The sequence below is a fragment of the Leucopleurus acutus genome (assembly GCF_964270905.1).
Source record: "Leucopleurus acutus genome assembly, chromosome: 16".
In the NCBI taxonomy this organism is placed as follows: Eukaryota; Metazoa; Chordata; class Mammalia; order Artiodactyla; family Delphinidae; genus Leucopleurus; species Leucopleurus acutus.
In genome coordinates, this window is record NC_139158.1 from 37,186,888 (window position 1) to 37,200,915 (window position 14,028).

At 57.8% G+C, this 14,028-nt stretch overlaps 2 protein-coding genes across 2 annotated transcripts in view; one reads left to right on the forward strand and one right to left on the reverse strand.

Moving 5' to 3' along the window:
• Positions 1 to 6,482, reverse strand: part of TSC2 (TSC complex subunit 2) — a 37,185-nt gene extending 30,703 nt beyond the window's left edge. Inside the window, exons 1-7 of the mRNA XM_082856348.1 lie at positions 6,402 to 6,482; positions 5,717 to 5,883; positions 4,582 to 4,668; positions 2,836 to 2,946; positions 1,871 to 2,015; positions 731 to 848; positions 274 to 322 (exon numbers count right to left, since the gene is read on the reverse strand). Coding sequence (XP_082712474.1) covers positions 274 to 322; positions 731 to 848; positions 1,871 to 2,015; positions 2,836 to 2,946; positions 4,582 to 4,668; positions 5,717 to 5,854 — 648 coding nt within the window. The 5' untranslated portion in view covers positions 5,855 to 5,883; positions 6,402 to 6,482. The remainder of the gene's footprint in view (positions 1 to 273; positions 323 to 730; positions 849 to 1,870; positions 2,016 to 2,835; positions 2,947 to 4,581; positions 4,669 to 5,716; positions 5,884 to 6,401) is intronic.
• Positions 6,483 to 6,608: 126 nt separating this feature from the next.
• NTHL1 (nth like DNA glycosylase 1) lies at positions 6,609 to 12,569 on the forward strand (the record flags this gene model as incomplete). The annotated part of the gene is made up of 6 exons (XM_082857211.1): positions 6,609 to 6,723; positions 7,967 to 8,205; positions 8,746 to 8,916; positions 9,835 to 9,994; positions 12,181 to 12,286; positions 12,367 to 12,569. 6 exons carry the CDS (start codon positions 6,609 to 6,611, stop codon positions 12,488 to 12,490), a joined length of 915 nt encoding a protein of 304 aa, XP_082713337.1. The 3' UTR covers positions 12,491 to 12,569.
• Between the last annotated feature and the right edge of the window lie 1,459 nt (positions 12,570 to 14,028).

The following is a 14,028-nucleotide window of genomic DNA, read 5'->3' on the forward strand; positions in this document are numbered from 1 at the left end:
GTGAGCAAGCATCTGGGAGGCACTTTTACATCCCAGTCACGGTGGGTTATCCCATCATGAACTATGACCCCACAACGGATGTCATCCAACGCCCTTACTTACAGGAGACAGTCCTGAGGCTCAGAGAGGTCAAGCAGCTTTCCCGAGGCCACACAGCCAGTGAGGGGCAGCACAGGGCTTGACCCCAGGGCCTGGGGTCTCAGTTGCTACACCACCCGGCCTGCCCAGAAGGACGGTGAAAGGGACTGTCCCTGGACGGGGGCAGCTACTGACCTCTATGTCCACGGAGGACACGGTCTGGACGCACAGCAGGCAGATCATGCTGTGGGAAGAAACACAAAGTCAGCTGAGAGGACACTTCCCAGAGGCTGGGTGGCTCCATTTTACTTCCTGGTTCCTCTACCAAGTCAGTTAAAAAAGTGGCTCATCCTCCCTCAGGGCTCCCCTCACCCAACCACTGCTCAGCACTGAGTGTACAGCACCAAGACCAAGCCTCTGCCCACAGGGTTTCACAGAGTGTTTTGAACAAATGACAAGTAACAATAAACAAAACATCAGGTAATATCACACATCTGCTACAAACATTATGTGGAAGGTGGCTTTGGCCACTTCCAACATCTCCATTTATTTGATGGTTTTAACAGCTTTATTCACCCTACAGAGCTGAACTGCAGAAACAAGACAGCAGCACTGTGATCAGTGCATGTTACTGATCACATGTTTTTCTTACTGGACCATGGATGCAATGTACTCATCGAGGTAACAGCTGTTGAATTTGACCAAATTCACAAGCACCAGAAGGAATTCTGAGGACAGGCCAATGTCCATCCACTGCAGGACAAATTCAGCTAGGGGAGAAAAAGAGGAGAGCAATGTCCTTCCTACTCACCTCCTCCCCAGGAAAATGAGTCCCCATCCCATTCACTGCTGGAAACAGCATCATTGGTCCCCATGGAATGAAAAGCAGGCCAGCACGGGACCGATGGAGGCTCAGCTGGAGCCCGAGCAGGTCAGCATGTCATGGACTCTGGAATTCACCAGCTCCCAGGATGCATGAAGGGGTCTGAGCTGAGGCAGGGGCAGCGTTTGTGCATTTGATGCTCAGAGCCCTGACCCCGATGCTGGGGGTGCAAACACGGGGCGAGTGTCTAGGAGGCCCCCATCCCCACAGAGAATCTCTCAAAGGAGACACAAGCAACGCTTGGTTGCTAGACACATAAACTTGGACAGAAAAACTAACCACATCCGCACTGTCAGCACCTGTCCTGCAGGTGGACCAACAGCTGAGGCCCGTTTCTGACAGAACAGCAAGGCCCAAGTCAGATTTACTTCTTCCTTTACCTTCCTCTTCTCCCCACAGCAGTGACATGAAATCTCAAGACTCATGGAAACCTCACACCATAAGGATAACAGGGAGGATGGCCACCAAAGGGAAGCGCTAGGAGGCCAGACCGGGCATGAAAAGGGAAAGGAGAAAGACGCAGCGAGGTGGCCCCAGCCCCCCAAAAACCTCAGGGCACTCTGGATAAGACCCAGCCTGAGGCCTGGGTCAGCAGCATGCTCTCCCAACAGCAAAACGCAGACCACCTCCTGCCCGCCTAAAAGGCACATCTAGGCCCCACTCCCCAGGGATTCAGAGCCAGCCTGTCTGGAGTAAAGCCCAGACTCTGCATTTTTAACAAGCTCCTGGGGAGATTCGGGGGGCTGATCCTGGTTGCACACAGATAAGCAGACCAGTGTGTTGCAGCGCCTTCTGCAGGCCACGCCTGTGAACTGCAGCACTCCCTCTGGGCCCGACAGGCCTTCCTGCATCCCAGATTAAACTTGATCACCAAGGCCAGAGAGACCTCACACCCAACGTGGCACCCACCCAGCTCTTCCTCCAAGTAGGTGATGTGTCTCCCGTTGTCTGTGAGGGCCTTGAAAACTTCCAGTCTCTCGTGGAGGTCTTCGTTAGAGGGGTAATCCTTGATGACCTTAAAGAAGAGGGCCCTGAGAACGCCCAAGCGGTCTCCCTGAAGACAAAACCATCGGGTCAGCAGTCCCGCCAAGATCCCCCTGGGTTTCCCAAGCAGCTATGAGAAGTCCAAGAAGTGCTGTGGGCTCCAAGACTTCCAGCCCTGGGGCCCTTTCTCCCTCCCCGAGGAAGCGGCTGTGAGGGACTAACTGGGTAGGGGATCAGGCGCACTGGTCATCGTTTGACCAGTGTGTGTGTGGAGCACCTACTATGAGCCCAGGTCTGGGCACACAGCAGGAGCCAACGCACCCACCCTCGAGGGATGCTCACGGAATGATGATAGCCATCTAACGAAGCTGAGAGTGGGGACTTCTCTGAGCAGCGGGGTGTGAAGGCGTAGAGGAAATAGACCAAGAGGAGAGGAAGCCTTCCAAGCAGGAATGGTGAGAGGTGGCCTGGGTGTTCCAGCATGGCAGGAGCACGGTGAGCAAGGGGCAGGAGCCCACGGTGAGGGGCAGGAGGTCAGTGAGAGCAAGAAAACAACAGCTCACTCGTGTGAGGAGCCATTCTCATCATTTTGGGTGAACTGCCTCATTTACTCCCCAGAACGTCCCAGAAAAAAGGGAATGACAAGCATCCCCACTTTAGAGGAGAGGAAGTGGAGGCTCAGGGGGCTCCAGTGACTTGCCCAGGGTCACGCAGATACTAGAGGTGACACCAGCATGCCCACTTGGGCAGTCCGGCTGCAGGGCCCCTAGGAACCAGCGAACCTGTGCCTGGTGCTCTCGCCAAAGACGAGGGTCCAAGTGTGGCCCGCGGGAGCAGTCAGCACGTGGCCCGCCCCAGCTCCCCCCAGGCACAGAGCGGCCACCTCTTACCTGCCCCTGCGCGATGGCCTTCAGCAGAGCCAGCACGGCGTGCCGGGCCTCTGGCGGCCGCTCTGGCTGCAGCAAGTCCGAGACGGCCTTCCAGAGTGCTTCCACCGCATGCTGCCCGGCAAAGAAGGGACAGGGATTGGTGTGCTGGCCCCTCAACTTGAGGGACAGTTCCATGGGCAAAGGACAGAGCAGAACAACGTGGTCTTTTGACTTAGAACTCACTCTTCTAAAGTCCTCATGTACCTGTCACAGCCCACAGCGACCACGAGCCTGACAAGGGGAACAGCTCCAAGCTACTTCGAACCCTCACAGGTCCCTTTAACCCTCACCAGGCCATAGTCTGAGGGGAGGGAGGAAAGCAGGAAGGCCAGGGAGGCCGTCCTGGCTGCCCCCAGAGATCAGCAGCCAGTCTCTGAGAGCTTGCTCAGGCTCCATGGGAAAAGCCACTGGAAGAGTCTCAGAACCAGAAGTACCACAGCGGTCCACGGGCCTGCAGCCTGACCCAGGAATCCCATGCTCTGGATCTCCCCTGTGTAAACAAACCAGCTTCGGGCCACTCAGTACCCCACCCCAACCCCGACTCTGCTGCCTGGCTTGGCTTGCTAAGAACTCTGTCCAGGCTTCTGGAAACTGCCTCCTAAGTCCACCCAGCCCACAAGGGAGCTGTTGGGTGCTTTCCCCTCAGCTCCCAGAATCAGTCTCTCTTGTGTCAGCTTCCCTTTTCCACGTTAACAATCCCTGACTCCCTCCAGCCAGAGTTTCCAGACCACTTACCCTTTCCCGGGCTCACTCCTCTTAAGAGGGGAACTAAAATGTCTTTTCAATGTTGTCTGACCAACATTATTCAGGCATACACTGGAATACACTGGAAGTTTTACTTCCTTTGTCCCATTCACAATACTCCTATTGATGCACCCTAAGCCACAAGAGCACACAGACACTGAGCCCATGGACTACTCCAGCCTCTTAGGCCTATCTGTCTATTCACTTGACGGCAGCTCTGACACGGCTCCCCTTTCCGTACTTATTGTACACAAACAACTTTAAGAACATAGATGCCTATCCTCACATTTATCCCTGGTCATGTGCAGCCTGCACTTTTCAGATGACCTGCAGAGGACATAGTGATTCCTCCCCACTGAGCAAATCTGAACCCGCCAGGTATGAGACCCATGTCTCCTCCTGTGTCACTCACACAAAAGTGGGTTGAGGCGAGAGCAGAGCCCTTGAGGAACTCTAACGGCAGGAAGCTTCCCACTCTGTCCACAGGACATCAGGAGAGAGCCTGGAAGTATCTGCCCAAAATAAATACTCCTACATCTGTGAGGCTGCTTAATACCACCCAAACATCTCTCCCAGAAAGACAGAGACTGGTGTGCCTGGGCTTGTTCTCTGTGAAACCACATGCTCTCCTGACGTTCCCCTATTTTTCCTTCCTGCGAATCTGTAATGTGAGAGGACAAGTGAGCGTGCGTTTCTGTAAGCACCACAAAACCACTTCTGGATCTGCTAAAAGAGCCTAATCCTCTTGCTCCCCACCTCCACATGTGACTGGCCTCTCAGGGTTATGCTCAGGACATTTCCAGAAGCTTCCTCATCGCTAAGATGAAGACTAAATTTCCCTCAAATGGTGCATATCAGTTCATTAGTGAAGTCAGCTGTCAACCCTGCTCCTAAATAGAGCCAAATCAGGCTTTAATGCAGCTCACATGAATCTCTCCAGACACCCAACCAAGACACACCTACCTCTTCAAATTTCTTCGTTTTGGCAACCTCACAGATCTGCCCTATCACCCGGATGCGATTGTTGAGGCCACATTCAACACTCAGCTCCTGGAGAGATGAAAGAAGGCCAGTGCTCAGACACCAGGTCTCCTTACCTGCCAATCACAGAGCACTCTAGGAACTGCCCTGCCTTTCCCATGCTGGAGACCCACAGCAGAATCTTCTGAAACCAAGAATCACCAGAGTTGACTAGTCCACCTTAGGGGAGTAAGAACAGACAATTTTTTTTTCTTCCATAGCTGCACTTTATTAAAATAAAATTCACATATGATAAAGTTCACCACTGTAATGACTTTAAACTGTATAATCCAGTTTTTACCATATTCACAGTGCTTGCAACCAGGTCCACTAATTCCAGAACACTTTCATCACCTCAAAAAGAAGCTTCACTCCCCATTCCCTCCTCCCCCCAAGCCCTGGCAAAGGCTAATCTACTTTGTCTCTATGGATTTGCTTATTCTGGGCATTTCATATATATGGAATCATACATTATGTGGGCTTTTGTGATTGGTTTCTTTCACTTAGTATAATGTTTTCAAGGTTCATCCATGCTGTTGCAAGTTATCAGTGCTTCACTCCTCTTTTTGTTAAATACTACTCCATCGTATGAAGGCATCACATTTTGTTTAAACCTTCACCAATTGATGAGCATTTTGGTTGTTTCTGAACGGGAAACTTTACAAGTGCAAACATTCAACATTATTTATGGGTAAAGCACTGAGTAGGCACATCTGTGAGATTCCAACACAGACAAAAAAGTGAAGCCTTACTTCTCCCAGAAACTCACACATTACCAGTTACCCCTGGCCATAACCCTAATCACCTGTGGAGACCATGGCCTTTAGGTCCTCTAGTAAAACAAGTTTTCTTGCATCAACATCTGAATACTAACTCAAGTGTGCTGGACCAAGTCGCCAAGATCCTGACTTCCTGAATTTCCAGAGAAAAGACACATATGTCACCATGGTACTGGGGACAGCAGCCCCACAGACGGTCACCAGCAGCCCATCTCCCACAGAACCTGGTGACAGACCAAACTCAGCCTTCCCTGCACCCCCCACTAAGCTAGCAGAGAAGACCCAGGCAGCTCACTCACTCTCAGGATTTCCGCCGTGATGATAAACTCCGTCTGTTTGCCCTCTGCAGACCTGGGATTTGGCCTTGGAGTTCCCAGTCCCAATAGAATCTTGAACTTCTCCTTCAAGCCTGAATCTTTGCTTGCTGGCTTGGCCATGCTGGGCAGGGACGCATCAGAGGACTCCTCTGTGCCGACAATCAGGCAGAGATCTCAGGGACGGCTCCACCCACCTGTCCCGCCGCGGACCGCCCGCGAACCCTAGGTCTCCGGTGGGCACGACCTTTCTTCCCTCCCACAGCCCCCGAGAAAACTCCACCACAGGCTGGCGCGGTTCCGGCCAGAAATAAACCTGGAAAACGCCAGGCCGTCCGCCCGCCTCAGTGCATGGAGTGAGGGAGGGGAACTGGGGCCAGGGGGCGGCCGCCGCGGGGTCCAGGGAGCCCTGACGTTTGCCATCTCTCTTCTCCCCGTGTGGAGGAGGACTGTTGGGGGACGCCGGGAGCAGGAACCCCCTCGCACCCGCCATGACTTAAAACCAAGGAATGCTTGGAGCTCCAGAATCAGGCTGCGGTGGGCGCGCCCGAGAGCCGGGCCTGACACTGCGGGGTCCGCCCCCACGCCCTCAGTGCCGAGCAGGCCTGGAGAGGCAGCCTCCTCCGCTGCCCCGTCGGAGTCGGCGGTCAGGACACCTCGAGCCACTCACCACTCCCCGCGCCCGCAGCGAGCGGGACAGTCCCAGCGCCGAGAACCGAGCACACCCCCGGCCACAAGCCGCCGCCGGAAGCGCGACCTGCACTTCCGGCAGCGGGAGGGCGCCGAGGGCCGCCCTCTGGAGGAAAGGCTGGGCGAGTGCTAGTCACGTGACGGGGTCCCAGGGGCCGCCGGGACGTGTAGTCCGCAGGAATCCGGCATGAATGCGGTGGGCGTGAGGATGGTGACCCGCAGCCGGAGCCGGGGACCCGGGCCCGGTCAGCAAGGAAGTAGAGAGAAGCCCGCGCCGCTCCGGAGAGAAGAGGCGGCTGCAGGTAGCGCCGCGCCCGCGCGGGGTCACAGGAAGAGAGGCGGGGTGGGGGCCTACAAGAGACTGGGGGATGGGGCCCTGAGTTCCCGCCCTAAGCTCTTTCCCAGGAGACATGGGCTGGGTTCAGGCGTTCCCACCTCCCCCACCTTCGTCCTGTTGAAGGAAGTTCTCCCGGTCCCACTAGCATGCCCTAGGGTACTCCACTTGTGCCAGGCTGATTGCGAGGCAAACCGGCCCTGTCCTCATAGTTGCTTCCAGCTCAGAGGCCCGGTGCCAAGGACTGTCCCAGCCAGAAGTTTTCTCCCCCTGCTAGAGGGTGCCTCTGAGAGAAAGTGGGAAACGGCGTGGCTTTCCTTACGTTTACGTCGTTATTAAGGACCTAATTTGAGATTCAGCGGTGGGCGAGAACGACAGGGCCCCCTGCCACTTGTCCTGCCTGGACGTCTGCAGGATTGTCCAGAGGAGGATTCTTACGGACACCCAAAGACCCCAGGGGTAGTCCAGACAAAATGACACACTGGGCAGAAGCATGGCTGGGGGGGACAGGCACGCGATAATGCCAGCCAGGTAGGCAGGAGCTCTGATGCCAGGACAGAGTTTGGAGTTTTAAACAGAAAGTGACACAACTCAATTCAGATTTTTTTTTAGCAGATATTAATTTTTAATTTTTATTTATTTATATTCGGCTGTGTTGTGTCTTCGTTTCTGTGCGAGGGCTTTCTCCAGTTGCGGCAAGTGGGGGCCACTTTTCATCGCGGTGCGCGGGCCTCTCACTATTGTGGCCACTCTTGTTGCATAGCACAGGCTCCAGACACGCAGGCTCAGTAGTTGTGGCTCACGGGCCCAGTTGCTCCGTGGCATGTGGAATCTTCCCAGACCAGGGCTCGAACCCATGTCCCCTGCATTGGCAGGCAGATTCTCAACCACTGCGCCACCAGGGAAGCCCCTCAATTCAGATTTTAGAAAGTTCTCTCTGACAGTGTCGAGACTAGATTGGGGGCACCATGGTGGAGGCTGTTACTTAGAGTCGTCATGTGCTAAAGTGGATTTGGTCAGAGGGCCAACGGCATGAGGAAGGCTGACCTGGCCCGGAGCACATGCTGCAGAGGCCAGAGCACCCGCAGTTGTAGTAGGTGATGGGTGGTTGTTGAATAAATGATGTAGGATGAGATAGTAGGTAGGGCAGCACCCACACCTTTTCCTTACCTGTAGCCCTCACTGAAGGGACCAAGTGGTACTTTTTGCAGAAGGTAGGAAAAGCTACAGCCCTGTGAAGCGTCAGCGGAAGGCTCAAAGACTGAATGTGGCCTACGAGGCCTCAGAAGGTGAGAAAGGAGAGGGGGTCGAGCATCTCCAGTCACCAGCCTGGGAGCCTCAGGCCTGGCGGCAGCAGCTGGAGAACATCCGGACCATGAGGAGTGGAAAGGACGCGCCGGTGGACCAGCTGGGGGTTGAACACTGCTATGACCTCAGCGCACCCCCGAAGGTAGGCGGGCACCCATCTGCTGGTGACCCCCTTCTGAACAAGACACTTGCTTCCTCTCAGGCCTTTAGCAGGGGACAGCTGGCACATCATGGGTGTTCAGTAACGTTTGCTGAGAGAGAGAGGGAGTTCCTTACACTTCACTGGCCCAGAGCCTGGTCCTAAGACTAACCTGATTCCAATCCCAGCTCTGCTACCCGGTGACAGGCCTCAGTTTGCTTGTCTGTAAAGTGGGCAGCAGCATCCTTTGCAAAGCAATAACGATAACAAGAGCAACCAAGGGCTGTTGAGCACTGACGTCATGCCGGGTGCAATTCTGAATGCAGTAATAATTCTTTAAGCCTCACAGTAATCTTGCAAAGCAGGTGCTGCTATTTTCCACATAAGTGGAAAATACACCACACACACACCCTTGGCCTGGGCGGATAGGAGGCAGATATCCCATGCACTGCCTGGGGTGACACGTGCAGATGAGTAAAGGGCTTGGCTGGGCTGAGCACCCAGGACCCACCCCCACCCTGGTGCCTGTCACTGTGCAAGCAGGTGCGGAGGTACCAGGTGTTGCTGTCACTGATGCTCTCCAGCCAGACCAAGGACCAGGTGACAGCAGGCGCCATGCAGCGGCTGCGGGCCCGGGGCCTGACGGTGGACAGCATCCTGCAGATGGATGACAGCACACTGGGCACGCTCATCTATCCTGTGGGCTTCTGGAGGGTGAGCCCAGCCCGTGGCAAGTAGGGCTGCGGGTGCCACTGGCCTGCGAAAGATGTCAGACTGAGTGGGCTGTGGGGTGTGGGAGGCTGGGGCGGGCATCCCTGGCCGTGGGGGCCTGGCTATGAGTTCCCACTGGAGCACCGCCCTGCCCCTGCCGCTCTGACCAGCCCACAGGGGGCCTGGCCATGGGGCCTCAAGTCCAGGCACTGGAGCTCCTTGGCCTTTCCTGTTTGCAGCCCACCCCTTCCTTCCTCCACCTCCCTTCCCAGACGCCTGGCCCTTCTCTTCCTCACTAAGGCTGCCCACCCATCTATCCCTTTGTTTACTCCAAGCCTCCCTGGAGTGCACAACCCCTCTAGGGCCCCAACAGGCCACAGAGTACAGGGTGGTGGGTGGGCGGGTCTGTTGAAGGCAGCCGGGTGGGTGGGGCTACTTCCCCTTGGCACTGGCGTGGGCTACAGTTCATCAGATGGGTTTTAAATAGCCCTGTCCACTCAGGCACAGGATGGGAACCGCCCGGCTGGCCTGGCGGCTGGTTGGGGAGCCCCAGGCTCCAGCCTTCCTTCCTGAAGGCCCAGGTGCTGTTGAGCCCAGCTTCTGGCTTAGCTGGTCCTGCTTAGCCTGCCTGGTCTCTGGTAGGGAATGATGGGGCAGGGAGACTCAAGCCTGACCCCACGCACTTGTCATTGGCCCCAGGCAAGTGGGAGGCAGGGTCTAGGCCTGCATTGGGCCTTCCTTGGGCTCTCCTGCCCTTGGCTTGTTCCCACCTCCTGGGGGGACGGAGGCAAGCAGGTGCCTCTGAGTGTGTCCTGGACAGCTGGCGGGTAGCTCTGGGCACCTGTGGGTTTCCTCTGGGCCTCGTCTTCCCAGGTCGGGCTATACTCCTGACCTCCAGCGATGACCCCCGCAATCTTTCAGAACAAGGTGAAGTACATCAAGCAGACCAGTGCTATCCTGCAGCAGCGCTATGATGGGGACATCCCAACCTCCTTGGCAGAGCTGGTGGCACTGCCAGGCGTCGGGCCCAAGATGGCACATTTGGCTATGGCAGTGGCCTGGGGCACTGTGTCAGGCATTGGTGAGTGGCATGCGCCCACAAGGCAGGAGTGGCCGGCTCCAGGCTTGCTGGCTGCCATTGAGGTTCCCCCATCCTTGTGACCAGTGACCTCAGCTCAGGTCTCCTCATTCACAACTCAGCCCGAAGGGTCAGAAAGGTGTTCCCAGCTCAGAGCTAGGCCCACCCCACCCAGAGATGGGTACTAGCAGGAGGAGTTCCTGTTTGCTGAGGAGCTCCTATAGCATGCTGGCCTCTGGGAGAGGCCCTAGATGGACTCGGGTCTATGCTGCATGAGGGAGAGAGAGACTGGGGTAGAAACACTGATGGGGGCATGCAGGGCACCTTTGGAGTTGGCCTGGTCTGGGGCATTTCGGAGGACTTCCTGAGGAGGTGATAATTCAGCCAAGAGCTGAAGGGTGAGGTGGGCTGGCCAGGCCAAGAGGAGGAAGTGCATTTCGGGCAGAAGGAACAGCATCTGCAAAGCCGTGAGCTGGGGAAGAGGGCCAGAGCACAAGGCTCTGGAATGAGCGTGGGCAGAGGGGGCAGGGGCAGTGCAGACATGGGGACCCGGGGTGAGGAGGAAGCGGCTGGGGGGGCCCTTCCTGGAATCCCTATCCTGGGTCCTTGTATGGCATTCTGGCATTGGAGGAGCTCCGAGTGGAGACAGACCCCTGGGTTGGGGTGGGACTGCTTCCTCAGATCTTTGCCCAGCGAGTGGGGGCTTCTGAGGCTGCACAGCGCAGGCCCAGCCAGCCCAGAAACCAGGGCTTGACCCATGACCTGCTTGTGTGTTCCCACCGTGGTGCTTCTCAGGGACTCATGCAGAGGAGCCGGGAGAGGTGGTGGGGATCCCCCCAGGGCTTCCGAGGCTTGTGAAGCCTGCCCCCTGGGGTAGGGACCCCTTCCCTGCAGTGCCCGCCAGAGGAGGAGGGCTCTGGCTACCTGATGAGGTTGGAGCCCAGAAGCCCTGAAAAGCGGGAGCCAGGCCAGGCGGGGCCCGGGCAGAGCCTCCCTCACTGGGCTCCTGCGGCTGCCGGCCTCTCAGCAGATACTTGAGCTTATCTGGGCGGCTGTCCTCGGCTGCCCGTGTCTAGGAGTGGTCTGGCAGGTCTGTGGGGGAAGGGCCCCTGCCTGCAGCTGGTTGCAGCAGTTAGGAGTGTGGGAATGCTGCCCTATCTGGTTGTCTGTGGGCCAGGCCACCTGCAGGGAGATCCTAGGGAGGGTGGGCCCCACTTCCCAGGGGGTTTCCTGAGAGAAGAAGCCCCCTCGAGTAGAGAGCCAGAGCCATCGGATACAGCAGCCGATCCCAGCTCTGCCCTCCCAGCTGGGTGACCCTGGGCAAGGCACTTGGCTTCTCTGAGCTGGGCCACAAAGCAGGGGAAGTAGTTGCTCCCATTAGAGGCACAGGTGTGCAGAGCCCTGCTGGACAGGCCCACAAGTGTGGTGTGGCCCTGGGCTGGGCTTCTGGGTAGCTTAAGGGCATGGTCACCTACGTGTTACAGAGAAAGAAACAGGCTTGGTGGTGACCCAGGGGTGTGGCTTCTCCATCTGCATACTCTCCCTGTGCCCCTGTTATCGCTGTTTGGGGCAGGCCCGAGCCTTTTTCCAGGCAGCCAGCAGCAGGGGAAGTGGGCCAGTGCAGGAACTCGCTTTCTCTTCGGCAGTCACATAGGAGGAGGAGGCAGGGGCTGCATCTGGCTAGGGGAGGGGGCCTTGGTGAGCAGGTGCCCAGGCCAAGCCCCAGGGTGGCCGGCCACGGGGAGCCGGGACTGCGGCCGGGTGCACAACAGCTGCAGCTGGCCTGGCCGCGCTCCCCTCTCCGTCCCTGATGGTGCAGTGGCAGGTGCTGGCTCTGCAGGCAGTGACTTCATGCCGGCCCACTAGGTAAAGCTGCTGCCACCCAGCCTAGCACCCATGGCCGGTGCCTGGGCCAGGAGGCACTGCTGCCTGCACCCCAGGAAAAAGGCCCAAGTCCTCTGGATCTGACTCCAGCCCCTGCCTAGCAGCAGGGATGGCCCATGTGACTCTCTCTCAGGCCTGCGCAGTTCTGGGTCCCCTCAGAAGCCAGCGGGGGTTGGGGAGGTGTGTAGGGGGATTCAGGCTTCAGACTCAGCCCCCTACCAATCCGCACTGGGAGCCGTGGCAGGGATGGGGCAGTCTGGCCCGGTGAGCCTGCCCCGTGTTCACCCTGCCCCATCTCCAAGCAGCAGTGGACACACACGTGCACAGAATCGTAAACCGACTCAGATGGACCAGGAAGGCAACCAAGTCCCCGGAGGAGACCCGCAGGGCACTGGAAGAGTGGCTGCCCAGGTGTGCAGGGTTGGGGTGGGGCAGGGCGGGCTCCCCTCCCTCCCACCCTCCCTCCACACTGATGGCTCCCACCCCCACAGGGAGCTGTGGAGCGAGATCAATGGACTGCTGGTGGGCTTTGGCCAGCAGACTTGCCTGCCCCTCCACCCGCGCTGCCAGGCCTGCCTCAACCGGGCCCTGTGCCCAGCTGCACACGGACTCTGAGGGCCTGGGGCCTCTGCCCGGCACCACTCTGGCCTCTTTGTGCCTTTGCTGGAGAGCCATAGCCTGTTTATAATAAAGTTTGGGGGCTGTTTGTAGTTAGGGTCTGGCTGATTTCTACCCCGGTGGGTGGGAGGCGGCATGCTGGAAAGCACATGCATGAGCTGTGTTTGCATCCGTGCTCACGTGTGTCTGGAACAGGGCTGCCTGGGAGGCCAGGATGGGGACGTGACCATCTGGACTGAGTGCTGGGGGGCAGGGGTGGCGGGGAGGTTGTAGGAGCCAGTTGCAGCCAGCTGTCTGGAAGCCCGCTGGGGACGTTGGAAGCCCAGGCTGCCTCCCGCAGCAGCTGGCTGGGGACCTGGAAACACACGCCCCTTCCTGAACTTGTGCACCCTGAGAGCCCCAGCCTCTGCCACGAGGGCCCCACCCTCAGTGTTTACAGAGCCACCTGGTCTCAGAGGGACACCAGCAGGCCCAGGGAGGGCAACACAGGGCACAGGGCCTGACCTGCGTGTACCTGCTGGGGGGCCAGGGGCCCAGAAGGCTTCACAGGGAGGTGCTGGTGAGAGGGCAGGGTTCCGAAGCACAGGGGTCCCAAGTGCGCTGGAGAGATAAGCAAGAGGGAGCAGGAGCTGAGAGGGGCTAGCGGATGGATTTGGGGAGGGGAGGCTTAGGAATGGGACTGTTTCCAGCAGCTGAGACTTGGGGAGCTGCAGGCTGCCACCTCCCTGCCCAGACCATGACCCCTCCAACCCCCAAAATGAAGGCTCAGGAAGGACAGAGACAGCCAGGGTCCAAGGAAGGCCTGTTTATTCTGAAGGCGCGCGTGTGCTATGGCTTATGGGGCAGACAGCGATGTCGGTCAGTCAGGTTCTGCGCAGGGGAAAGGCAGAGTCGGTGGGGTTTCCTCTGGGGGAGGCTCCTAGCAGGGGCCAAGCCCGGAGCCTGGGGTCCTTCCTGGGGACAGGCTCTCACACAGTCACACCCCAAAGGTCTGGGGGCTGCCGTGCAGGGACAAGGTGCCTGTCCAGAGTCTGCCCTCCTCAGGGGCACAGGGCCTCCATCCTCAGGCCCCTCAAAGAGCCCAGGCCCTGTAGCCCAGACCCACCCCCCCAGGGAGGGCAGGGACAGGGCAGAGGGGCAGCTCTCACAGCCACATCTGGCATCCCCAGCACTCCCCAAAGCCTGAATGAACACAGCCTGCAAGCGCCCCAACTCTGTCCCTGGACGTCCCTGGCACTCCTGCTTGGGATGGCTGCTGCTGAGGGGGTGGGGAGAAAATGGTTTGCAGAGAAAGGTTTGTTTTATTGCAATTATTTAGAGAGCACGTCCTGAGGGGGGTGGGGGCAGGGCTCTGGTATTAAGTGGAAACATGTGTGGAGCTAGAGCTCTTTCTGGAAAAAAAGCAAAAACACAAATTCCTTTAAGTCAGCAGGCCCAGGCAGAGCAGCAAGGGCCGGGCCCCGCGGGTTACCACTGCCTCTCCCCCTCTCCCCCTCTCCCCCCTCTCCCTCCTCTCCCTCTCCCCACATCCCATC